Genomic DNA, 13086 nt, shown 5'->3' with positions numbered 1-13086 from the left:
CTGTGGCTTGAATTCAGTGTTTGCAGGACGTCTGACAAACTGTCTGCGGCCCTTGGATCCAAACAGAACCATCTTACTCTCATCAGTCCACAAAATATTACGCCATATCTTTTTGGGCCAGTCAATGCGTTCTTTGGCGAATTGTAACTGCTTCAGCACATGTCTTTTTTTTTTAACAATGGGACTTTGCCAGGGCTTCTTGCTGGTAGCTTGGCTTCACATAGACGTCGTCTGATTGTCACAGTACTCACAGGCTATCTTAGATCTTCTTTGATCCTCCTGGGGCTGATCATTGGCTGAGCCCTTGCCATTTTGATTGTTCTCCGATCCATTCGAACAGTCGTTTTTCTTTTTCTTCCTCGTCTTTTTGGTTTTGGCTGCCATTTTAAAGTGTTTGATATCATTTTAGCTTAACATATATATATAACATAACATATATATATACATACATGATGTATATACACATCATACTGATGATCACCCAAATCAAAAATGAGTGCAACACCTCTAATAAAGTCCATGTGTGAATGTTTATATGTGTCTATACAAATTTCTATATATATACATATATATATGTGTATTTATATATATGTGTATATATACATATATGCACACACACACACACTTGTGTATATATATATATATATATATATATATATATATATATATATATATACACACACACACATACACACATATACTTTTCAATGATTTCTCAAACCACCTGTCAGCTCCCCAGACCAAACACAACACCCAGTTTCTGCTTATTTAGCAGGTTGTCGAACAATCCCTTTATTATGATATGGCTACAGTTTAGCTCCTCTTTTTTTTTCATTCATTTACCAGCAGATGGTGCTGTAGAATTGCAAGTTGCACCCTGTCCATGTGTGCGCAAAACACCAAATCACACACTGGGGAATCCTGTTTAGCAAATGCACTGGCTTTATTGAATGTTAAATACCAGACTCCAACAAGCACCTGCACGATAAGCCTCAAAACATATAAATGCATTTTTGTGCGTTTCATTGTTTATTTTAATTTAGTCATACTGAAATGATGTTCCACTCTAGATTTCAATGCACAAAAGGCAGTTGAAGCTTGATTGTAATTCTTGCATGCTTGGTACAATACAAAACAAAGTGCTGTGCATGAGAGCATGAGTGGTTCACGCTGACGTATCCACTTCCTCCTCCCTCGGCGCTTCTGGTTGTCTGAAAGTTTTTTTTCCAAACACCACTCGAGACATGCTCTCAGTCACAGCAGGGAGTATAATTTTCCTCTGTACAGAATTGTGCCTCGGTCCAGCGGTTGTCTGCGTTAGTTGAGGTCAGCGTGAGAAAGAGAAAGAGAGACTGCAACTGGGTGAAGCACAATGTGGCAAACAGGCGCTTCGTCGGTGCCGAAAGAATGTTTTCTTCTTCTTCTTCTTCTTTGCACTGAGAGCAATGGGGACGTTCTGGGGACATGCACACCTCTGGAGCTCAATGAGTGAAATGCCTGGCGCGAATGTGTGAGGGTTGTGTGGGGTGAGTCAGTGAGAAGGAAAGAGACGAGGAGAGAAAGAGGAACTTCATCTGCGGACCCTGGGGACGAGGAGGAGATTGTACAAATCAGAAGGTCTCCTTCACCTGGCAGATCTGAGCGAACACTTCCTCCGGTGACCTCTCGGCATCAATCTGTGGAGGCAGACAGGACACTGAGTGAGACAGCCTTCAGCCGCTGGCCCACCGGTCACTGCGATGGCGGTTTCGACCGGTTTACTCTGGCATTTAACCGGACCCTGGTGTGACATTTAATAGTTGAAAGAGTCCGTTTTAAAGGACAGTTCACCCCTCAAACAGGAAGTCTTTGATGATCTAGTGACCTCAACACATGTGAGCCTTCAAGGTCCAGTTTGTAATGTTTTTTTGTATTTATATATTTATTTATATTGGTAAAAGCTTAACATACTGCCCATAAATACATTAATGAAAGTGTATAATCACAGTACAACAAAGTAATTTGGTTTTCCTATCCTTAGAACGGTTATATAAAAATATACATAGCGCAAAAAGGTCTCCTAGTTAGCGGCCATCTTGCGCAACTATATTTCTAAGGAAGCCTGGTGTGGACAATCCAGCTGCCTGACAATACGTTTCGTATTTAGGATAACTGCTCGCGTCTTCAAATAAACCAACGAAGAAGAAGGTGGACGAGGTATCCAGATTTGGGTGCGCAGGCCACCGTAGTTCATTGGCAAGCTCAGGAGTGGGGGGGAGAGAAAGACGCTGAAACCTTGAAATCTCTGTGTGACTGGTCATGTCAACCTGTTCATTTATTAAATTCTCTTTATGTATTTCACAGAGCCTCCTTTAGAACAGCCCAAAATGCATTGTTTTGAAAGGGGAAGCTGATTTAAAACCCGATTTGAAAACGGGGTAACAGGGTGCTAACCACCCTGTTACCCTGCACCAAGAAGGTTGCAGGTTCAATTCCCGGAGTTAGCAAGTTTAAATTGGACATGAGAGCGCAAATGTTTGCTTGTATTTCTATTGGACCCTGCCATGAACTGGCAACTGACCCAGGGCGTGTTTCCGCCTTTGCCCCAAGACAGCTGGGGACAGGCTGAGTGCAGGAGGTGCTGATCAAGGATGGATAGATATGTGAGACATGATACTGTTGCATTCTAAGCTGAGTTTATTTGTTTTGTATTTTAATTTCCTGGCTCTAGTACTCTTGCTTCTGGGGTTCGGTAGGTTACAGCTACTCTGTCTTAAACTTGGCAGTTGAGATTGGTCACGGCAGATTAACACAGCATAATCTGTAGCATTGTTATGCGTCTTGCACAGTATTTTTCAACAACTGAAAAATGATCCAATTTCACTTAATTGGTTCTAAAAAAAATAATACTGTTCTATTGTGGAGTGACTGTGCTTTAAAGGGAATGAGAGCCTATTTTCCTCCCTGGATTTTAGTTTTATGTGCATCTAACCAGAATCAGGTTTCAAACTTAAGAGACTACATTGTCATTATTAGGCTAAAAAGTGTCATTTTGTCATATTTTTGGTTGGTGGTGTGCCATGGGAGTTTTTCAATGTGCCATTACTTAAAAAAAGGTTGAAAAACGCTGGCCTAGATCACAATGAAATAAATCTGCTACAGCTGTGAATGTTCAGCCTCACCGTGTACAGAAGCCTCTTGCCCTCATAGTGAGCCGCCACCGCCTGGATCTCGCTGCTGAAGCTCTCGGCCCTCTGGCGCACGCCGCCGCCCTCACCGCCGCCCTCGACACCGCCCTCGCCACCGCCCGGCTCTGAGGTCGTCTGGGAGACGGAGGAGGATCTGGTGCGGCTGGACATGGTGTTGGCGGAGCAGCGCAGCAGCAGCACAGCACTGGGCTCCCCCACCTAGCGGAGCAGGTGCAGGACAGAGCAAGTCAGTGCAGGGGAGGGGAAGGGGAGGAGTGGGGGGGTTGAAACACTTTTAATGTTCCACTGTGTAAAATCTTCAAGGAAGCCTGCCTGACAGTGCTCTAAATACGTACTGCACTGTCAGGCAGGCTTCCTTAAGAAACAACGGCACAAGATGGCAGCCAACTATTGTATAACTCAATGTATAATATGTATAATAACTCAATGTATAACCAAACAATAACATTATTTATATAAATCTACATGTTTACATTTATATATGTCATACACGTACGTATGTCCTTCTGTATTTGTATATTTGATTTATTTATTTATATATGTATCTAACTCTATATTGTGAAAACTTTGTTGTTCACCCAGCAACTCACTCTGGCCTGCCTGCCACTCTGGCTACTTCTCTCTCTCTCTCTCTCTCTCTCTCTGTCTCTCTCTCTCTCTCTCTCTCTCTCTCTCCCTCTCCATTTTTTTGTATTTCCTTCTCACCCCAACTAGTTATAGGCAGATGAGCGCCCCCTGCAGTCTGGATCTGCTCTAGGTTTCTTCCCACAGGGGGAGTTTTTCCTGGCCACTGTCGCACTTTGCTTGATCTGAGGGCCCAGTAGGTTTTTCCTCTGATTGTACAAAGTGCTTTGATACGTCTTTGGTTGTGATTTACTGCTGTACAAATAAAAGTTGATTGATTGATGGATTGATGGATATTCTTATAAATATATGGGAACCATTCTAGGGGTGGAAAACCAAATGACTTTTATTGTACTGCCAGTATAGACCTTTATCAATATATTTATGGGCAGTATGTTCTGCTTTCACCATTATAAAAGTCATAAATCAAGGCAAATTTTACACACACGATCGTTTTCGACCATCCTGTGTGAGCCAAGTTCTGATCCAGCAGCTGTTCAGTTTTACAATATGAGGACTTGCAAATTCAAAAAAATGTAGCCTTTTGAGACTTTGTTGTGTGGCTCAAACAGTCACAAAGTGCCTTGGTTCAGTTTGATGGTGAAGGCTTTTGCACTGGATTGAAAACATTCACTTCCTATTGATTGAAGATGTAGTCAAGTGCAGGTTCCAGACGTCTTTCTCCCACAGTGAGTCACAGTCCGCCTCTCTCGCTGCCTGCCTGTTTGTTCTCGGTGGCTCAACACAGAAAAGCAGTTTGCCTCTCTGCTCTCTCGCCTGCTCGCAGGAGTTCAACGCCGTGCAGCCGCCTCGCTTCCTTTCCCCTCTGCCCCACCACCACCCCACCCCACCACCACCCGTCTGTGCCGACAGACCTTGGCCTCGTACTCCTCGGCCCGCCTCACGTCTCTGGGGAAGCCGCCGATCACGACGCCCTTCCCCTCCCGCGCTGACGACTCCACAGCCTCACGCAGCAGCTCCAGCAGCGTGTCCTGAACACACACACACACACACACACACACACACACACACGGATTTATAATCTTTAAACCCCTCTAGCTACAAGAACGAATTCCATTTGATAGAAAGATAGATAGATAGATAGATGGTGGATAGATAAATACATAGATAGACAGATAGACAGACTGACAGATGATAGATATTTGTATCCAATCAAACCAATCAAACAACTGTGTTGAATTAGTTGGTAAGCGTTATATCTCAATACTGGTCACTGAAACTTTCTGCAAATGAAATTTTACCCATAAATCATCCGCCATAGTGAAGGTTTAGCCGTCATGAGGGACAGTACAATGTTTTCACGCAGAGGGAGGCTTGTACGCATAAACAGGACAGGAATCCAGTAAAAATGATGTATTAATGAGATGAGTGCAGCATCTATTATCATATTTATATATTTTCAGCCAGGCTGCCGTTGTTGTGCTGAATGGTGAAATTGGCTTATGACTCCCAGTAAGTCATGGGGAGGACTAATGGGACCCCAGGAGATTTTTCACACGTTAATCATCTCGAGAGCAGATATGAGTTGGAGCTTTCTCAAAGCCTCAGTCACTGCCACAGACTGTCATTAAGGAACGTTTAGAAGAAAAAAAAAAAAAAAAGAAGCACATTTTTTATACATACACACACAAACACACACACACACACACACGTATATATATATATTTATATATATATATATATGTATGTATATATATATATATATATGTATATATATATATATATATATATATATATATATATATATATATACATATATATATACATATATATGCAATTAAGTTATATGGTATATATATATGCATATATATATACCATATAACTTAATTGCATATATATATATATACATATATATATGCAATTAAGTTATATGGTATATATATATGCATATATATATATGTATATATATACATATATAACTGAATTGCACAGCTTCATTTAAAGCTGATATGGCAATGTTTTTTTCCCCCTGGATTTTATTTGTTTCTTCTGGTCATAAATCAGCACACAATATTTACATTGACTTGTGCTGCCAGTGCTAAACGACAGTATGTGATTATTCAAGTGATAACCTACTCTAATAAGCGTACTGCATTTAATAATACTAATGGTAGTATGTGGCCAGGAAATCAGCAAATATAGAGCAAATTCTGAGCTTCTCTTCATTTCACTGATCTTCTGCCCTGCCACTGATTTCCAGCCACAGGCTACACAGCAAATTGGCGACTACAAACGATCGGTCAAAGAGCGAAAGCTGCCATCTGGGGCTGGCGGATGGACATTTACAGGGCAGAACAGAATGGTTGAAAAGTGTTGGCTTCGTTTCAACCTACAGCAACTGTTGGCTCATCACCGGAGGAAGACTTGAGTCCCATCCAGGGGGGATTTTCATGAGAGGTGATCAAAATAAAATTAACTTCTAGCACAAGGTTTGAAATCCTCCAAAAAACAGACCTGTTTTTTTTTTGTTTTACATATTACAAACATATTAAGTCAAGCTTATTGAGTATGCATTTTAGGGCCCCTATATCAGTTGGGAATCAAACTCAGTGCAAAACAGAGGATTAAAATGCCCCCAGATATTTTATTCATAACTGTCATTTGACATTCATGAAGGAAAACCAAGAGGCCGAGCAAGCCTCAAGAGTTCCAGCAGGTTGCTTCCCTTGCAGGTGGGAGCAGCGTGATATGTGACGTGTGGCAGTTCAGGGCTTTTGTCTGAGCTGCCGAGACTGTTTCATGCATAGTGAAGCAGGTGATGGGGGTTCTGGCAAGGTTGCATCATCCTCCAGCATAAGAGGGCCGGATTGATAACACCCCTCAACACTTTCTGTCTTTTTATTTTTCCCTCGCATGAAGGATGATCAGAGTAGGACGATCAACATCAATCTGCCACAAAGGACTTTTTGGAGCAGTTTCAAAAAGTCTGTTAAGTTTAGAACAGAACCACTACAGAGTGTAAATATCTCATGCTTGTCACTGGCTCCTAGCTCGGTGGCCTTTTTTGAAACGTTGGTTCTCCATGAGAAGGCAATCGTCAACAGAAATTAGGCCACATAACACCACGAGTATTCGAACAGCAGAAGTCACAAGGAGCGTGGGCGTGCTAACAACACAGTTCAGCTTGTGCATTAATTCAGAGCAAACAACAAACACCCGGGCCCCCGTGTTCCCAGGTTTCCACTCTGAGGAATGCGGTTCATCCTGGAATGTGTTTCTGTAAATATGGCTTTCTAACAAGGCCTGTACATAACACTGATCTTTACATGAGGCTGCACATAAACAAACATGATGTGAATGATGCTTATTAATACTAATAGTACTTGTTGTTACCAACAAGTAGGAGAAATATGAGCAGCGTTTCCTCAGAATGTCACTGTCTACACTGACCAACTCTCTCCGCTAGCTTATGCTCTCTCGGACGTAGCGTTAGTTTAAAGCCGCCATATCTCAGCCTCTTCCTCTGCTCCCTTTGCTGGCAAACATGCAACCAACCTCCTCCCCAGCTCCTCCATTATGCTACATTTATCCTGTACCGTGTTATTGTTATGTTTTTTCTGGTTCTGCAGGGTGGGTTCACTGTTGCTGCTGGTGCTGGGCTCCCTGCATCGCCCTTCACAATGGCTCGTGAAGGACAGGAAGAGCAGCTTCCTGCCCAGGTCTCTCATGCAAGAGGGTGGGAGAGGGAGTCCCCAAACCGAACCTGAGCTGCCCTCCCTCCCTTATGCCTTTCACAATGGCTCGTGAAGGGCAGGAAGGTGCCACGGGCTTTCCACACAAGCATGTGGAAAGGGCGGGTGGACCCCAAGCAGAACCATGTGTACCAACTGTGCAAATAAATAGTTAATTTTGACAAGTGATCCTGACTGAACTATCTTATCATGGTGTGATAATTTATGTGGCTTGGATGAAAGTGGAAAAATGGATACATTAATCAATGAGTAATAGAACAGAATATAGAATACATGTACTTTATTGATCCCAAATTAGGAAACTATACAATGAAAATAGGATTTTCAAAGGTGTAGCTGAAGTGGTGTTGGAGTAAAATGTTGGAGGCTTCATTCAGTTTGTTTTGTGTGCTTCTTGGCAAAAGAAATGTGTCCAAAAATATATAAGAAATTAAAAACAGATTCAGGATACATTTTTTTTTTAACATGTGTATGTATCAGTATTCTTCTGAGTGTATGGAACTCCCATAGCATGCCTGGAACATTTGTGAACTAATAAGGGATGCATCTGTTTTTAGTGAACGCTCCTTGTAACTGTCCACTGTCAGAGGGCCACGTTGTTCATAATGGGTTCCTAATAAAATGGCTGCAGCCTGTACAGACACTATATATACAAACTGCTTCAAGGTTGGAGGTTCCTTTCAGAGATGCTCTTCTGCAGACCTTAGTTGGAACCAGAGGTTATTAGAGATTCTGTTCTGTTTCCTTTCCATGACCTCCAACCACTCTGTCCATTCTGACCTCTGACCCCTTGCATCAATAAGGCAATTTCCTTTGCACAACTGCCAATCACTGGAGAGTTTATCATTTTTGAGGCTGTTGTTTGGAATCCCTGGGATTAGGGTTAGATGTGATATGTACTTGTGTCAAGTAGGTGGATTTATCAGGTTCACACACAAAATTCTAAATCTGGTAGCTGCTCTGTGAGGGCAGTCTTGCTAAAAAGCCATTCTAGAAGCTCCTTGACAGGCTTTTGACAGCTGAAGCCCTCCAAAGCCCTCTGAGCGCAAAATCCTCCTTTTTTTCATTCGACACTTAGCAGGAGCTATAACATGCTATATACAGCATGTGTGGGATAAGATCAGATCAGATGGTCATCTTGGGAGCTGAGGTGCTTAGTTTATCAGCAGCAAAGCTCTGGAGGTTTGCTTGTGTGCATTCTGCAGCCTGAGTTTATCCTAATGATGTCATAAACCTGTCAAATGTTGTTAGACATTTTATTTTGACGCTCCGGCCCACATACATCAGAGAAGTGTGGGCGGTTCTTTGACATCTTTATTCCTTGATTTCATGCTCAGCCAGACTGAGCCGCTGCTCATTCTGACAGCATGTACTGTTCTTCAAAAAAAATTTCCAAATTCCAAATTGTTAAACTTGTAAATTTTCAAATACAGTGACACTATAGTGACACTGACCTTTGGCAGCTGCTCTCCTCTCTCCAGCATGTCCTGAAGGTGGCGCCCTCTGTCACTGTTAGACTGCAGATCGGCGCACAGCAGATCGCTCAGGGTGACCCGACGCAGGCCGAACCTCTCCTCCAGCCGCTCGCACTGCAGAGATTTTCCTGAGCCCGGCCCGCCTGATGGGACACACGGCGCAGATCAGTCACCTCCACTGATGGGTTGTCAAGGAGACTGAATATAAAGTGAGCTGAAACTGACATGCAGGAAAATCAAGAGGTGTTGGGAGGAAGGACAAAGGAAGACAACTGGAAGGAGACCATAGGTGAGTGTGTGTGTGTGTTACGAATCCTAATTTGTTATCTTTTATTACTTATAAATACTTTCATAATTAACTTGATAAATCCAAATATTAAAAATGTGGAGCTTAAGGCCTTTAAAAAAATCTTGAGTGGAATACACAATTTTATATCTTCCAGTCACTGAATGGTGCATTTGAGAAGAATTTAACTCATCCAACAAATATAACACCATTTATAGCTTTCTCTTGTTTTTAGAATCTTTGGCAGCTAGGGATTTTTTCTTTTCAAAAAATAATGAAAAACTTTTCCGTGTCATGCACCCATTCCGACACTGATATTTTGAGCGCGAGAGAGAGATAGCGTTCTCACTGTTCTGTGTGGTCGCTCAGAGGAAGCAACCGTTCATGCAGCACATATAGTGCTGCAGAAGAACCCTCATCATACTCCTCCCCACCCCCATCCCCACCCCCACCACCACTACCTCTCAGAAGAAGTGCACCACTTGTTGGACGACAATAACAGCCCACAAGGGCTGGACTGAAGCCCCAACAAGCTTGTTTGTAAGTGCACTCTGTCGGGTCAAACTACTAAAAAGTCCCTGTGGGTTAAGGGAGTACATTTCACATTCAGATTCCACACTAGTGAGTTTTCAGACACAAAGGAGACCTCGTCTGTGTGTCTTTTCACTGAGGAGTTTTTTTTTTGTTTGTTTGTTTTTTTTTTTTTTAAATATGTGCAAGCGGCCACTTGTTGGGTTAATTGCCACCAGCCACAGTCAGAATATGACCCCTGATCTGCTCAGTGCTTTGAAGTTATGCTGTTGGGATCTGTAACGCGGCTAGATCATCACATTGCCTTCATTATCAGAGGAGCAGCCTAGAGTACCTCTCAGTGGCTTTGTTGTAATTGACATGTAATTCACTGCAACAGGCTGACTTCCCCTCACACTCGCTTGGTGTACCTCAGGGCCCTGTGTCAAGTCCTTTCCTCCTTACGATACAATCAATAGCCTATATCCAATCAATATCCAAAGCATAAGCACTGCAAACGCAACAAACCTTATCCTTATGAATGTAATTTTTGACACTGAAAACTTTCTGACCTCTTCTTGTACCATTTTAATTTTTTAATTAAAAAAAATGTACAGGTTAAATTTTTTTTAAATCAAACTTTAACTACTAATAAATGAAAATGTTGAAGGTGCTACCTTAGCAATGATCAATTTAGCTGGCTTGTGGAGGCTATACCTTGGCTAATATCATTATGCCACATTTGCAACCTCACCTATATGGCGTTTATTGAGTTTGAAGCATCCATAATGCCCCTCTGTCCACACTTTAAACTGCTTTAAATAGTGCACTGCATTTTCACATCAGTCTCAGTGTGATCTACACCTAAAATACAAAGTGCCGATATGGAACGCTCTTGACAATGGCTGTTGTGAAGAAAATGTCACAAATGTTTCAAATTTTTAAAAGGTATTTGACAATTGTGCTTGTTTTAGAAGACACAGTATATTATTTCCATCTGTCTTCTTTTTTGCGCAACACAGCACTTAAAGGTTTCATTGATTTATTTCAACATCGAATTTCAGCCTTTGAAATCATCTCATATGGGAAGCAACGGGTGTTTGAGGCCAGCTACAGTGTGAAACCGGGTCAGAAGGATCTGAGACTCATTAACTATGTTTTTTTTTTGTTGCTCTTTTAATGGGATTTGTTGGTGGAAATTTTTACAATTATTCTCCTATTCTGAATCCCCGCATTAGTGGTGATTGTCTGCAGAGAAGACAGCAGAGAGCCGTGGTGTGAGAGAAGTGGGATGAGACGTGAGGGAGAAAAGAGGAGAACAGAGAGAAAAACACTGTGAAAAAGCACCAGCTCCATCGAAAAAAAGCGTCTCCCTCAGGCGTCATTCCTCTGCTGCTGCAACATTTCCACCAGTTATTAGAGTCGGGGATGCTTGCAAAAAGTGAAGTGGCCTCAAACTTTTCTTTCCAACTTTTAATTAGAGCAGCATCTAGCCATTTTGCGGTGCTGTTGAATTTGACCTCAATGGTATAGATGTGATGATGGCTTTCAGTTTTTCCGCCAAACGTAACATTTGAGAAGGTGTCAAGTTCTTTTCTGACTTCAATTATCACGCTAATTCTTGGAATTACAGTGAGATGAGAAAACTCATGGATGTGACTCTAGGATGCTGCGGCTGAACAAGACTCTCAGCAGATCTTCTGCCGTGCATGAGCTCTTATATAAGGACAGCGTCTGAGGGTGCATGGTGTTGAGGGGACACTAACTTATTGATGAATTACAAGCGAGGAGCCCCGATGCACAGCCAGCTGCACGCCTGACGTGGCTGGAGAGGCACATCATATATCCTGTGACGTCACTCAAACATGACGGAGTGAACAGGACTCACAACGTAGCAACAAACATAGACGAGGGCGCAGTCTGAAAATAATACTGCGACAGTGCCAGACTTTACTTGCATCTACCTTCAATATACCAGTGAACCTGATGCCCAAGCACTTTCTGACATGGTTGAGTTTTATACTGTTAGACACCCCTAAGCCACATCGATTTAAATGTCTTTTTTTCCATCAGGGTGAAAGACGTGCTTTACATTAGGTCTTTCATTCTGTTAGAACATAAGAGGAGTTTTGGCACTTTTTTTTGGTTTACCACCCAAACCCACCCCAACTGTATGAGTATGGCAAAGGTTACTGATTCGTACAACCTTTTTAAATCTACAATCCATAACAAATCATACACAGTGGAGAAATAAATGGCAGTTCACAAAGGTTGTGTTCCCAGGGCTCTCATTAACCTTCCTCTTGCTGCCTTGTCTTCCATTAGTTGGGCCTTCAGCATGCTAATCGATCACACAGACACACTGCATGCTGCCTTGAAAGCTTTGTGCACAATCGCAACTGTGAGTTTGGATCTATACCAAATTCACCCTATGTAAATGCAAATACTCTACTCTACTATAAAGGACTTTACGTAAACACTTTCGATGAAGGTCAGTTGTATAAGCATTACAAACTCAGTCATCAGACATTGCAATGGACTCACCTATGCTTCATAAATCAAACATGGATTCATAAACATTTATGACAACTTATGACAAGATTCATTAAGGATTATAAATAGTGGATACCAACAGTCAGAATGTTTAAATCGGCATCTCTATCTCTCTTACACTATAGAGCACCACTGAAAGTGTTACTGACATTACTTAAATAAACTATACGATCACTCTGACAGCTTTTTCCCCATGTGATTGATGCTTATATTATATTAATGCTTATATTTTCCATTCAAAGTTGCCAAAAGATTTTGTACCCTTGTCCTGATCAACTGAATACCTGGCGTTGATTATTATCAGACTGAGAAAATGACATGATTGTATCTTCCTGCCTCAGAGCTTGTGACATTTTATAACATGAAAACTCAAGTCAAAACTCAACGCTCTTTAAGGTTACAAGTAAAACAAAAGGCCCAGTTTTCCGAATGTTCAATCAACAGCTCAAACCCAAATTCAAAATGACATTTCATACAAAGTCACTCCACAAAAAGGGTTATCTGTTGTATATCAATATTAAATGTCCTCAAAAGGTTCCCAAAAAATAGATTTTTTTCCCCCAAACTTTGAGGAAATTTGAAAAGCAACGTCACTTGATTTGTTAACTCTTGTAGGAGAGGAAAGTCTTCTAACAATTTGAGACAAAACAGACTTGTCAAGAAAACAACATCGCTTGAAAGGTACGCAGCAGTCAGACTTTACTTACACTTTTTTATGTTTCAAAATATTATTATGA

The 13086-nt window shown here is 41.7% G+C and overlaps 1 protein-coding gene across 1 annotated transcript in view; it reads right to left on the bottom strand.

Moving 5' to 3' along the window:
* Positions 1–919: 919 nt before the first annotated feature.
* Positions 920–13086, bottom strand: part of ak5 (adenylate kinase 5) — a 55347-nt gene continuing 43180 nt past the window's right edge. Inside the window, exons 11-14 of the mRNA XM_076021786.1 lie at positions 8980–9143; positions 4688–4804; positions 3162–3386; positions 920–1676 (exon numbers count right to left, since the gene is read on the bottom strand). Coding sequence (XP_075877901.1) covers positions 1611–1676; positions 3162–3386; positions 4688–4804; positions 8980–9143 — 572 coding nt within the window. The 3' untranslated portion in view covers positions 920–1610. The remainder of the gene's footprint in view (positions 1677–3161; positions 3387–4687; positions 4805–8979; positions 9144–13086) is intronic.

Source organism: Nelusetta ayraudi, unplaced genomic scaffold (assembly GCF_046127955.1).
Source record: "Nelusetta ayraudi isolate G7.1 ecotype Tasmania unplaced genomic scaffold, CSIRO-AGI_Nayr_v1 ptg000011l, whole genome shotgun sequence".
In the NCBI taxonomy this organism is placed as follows: domain Eukaryota; kingdom Metazoa; phylum Chordata; class Actinopteri; order Tetraodontiformes; family Monacanthidae; genus Nelusetta; species Nelusetta ayraudi.
This window is presented reverse-complemented; position numbering and strand designations above follow the sequence as displayed.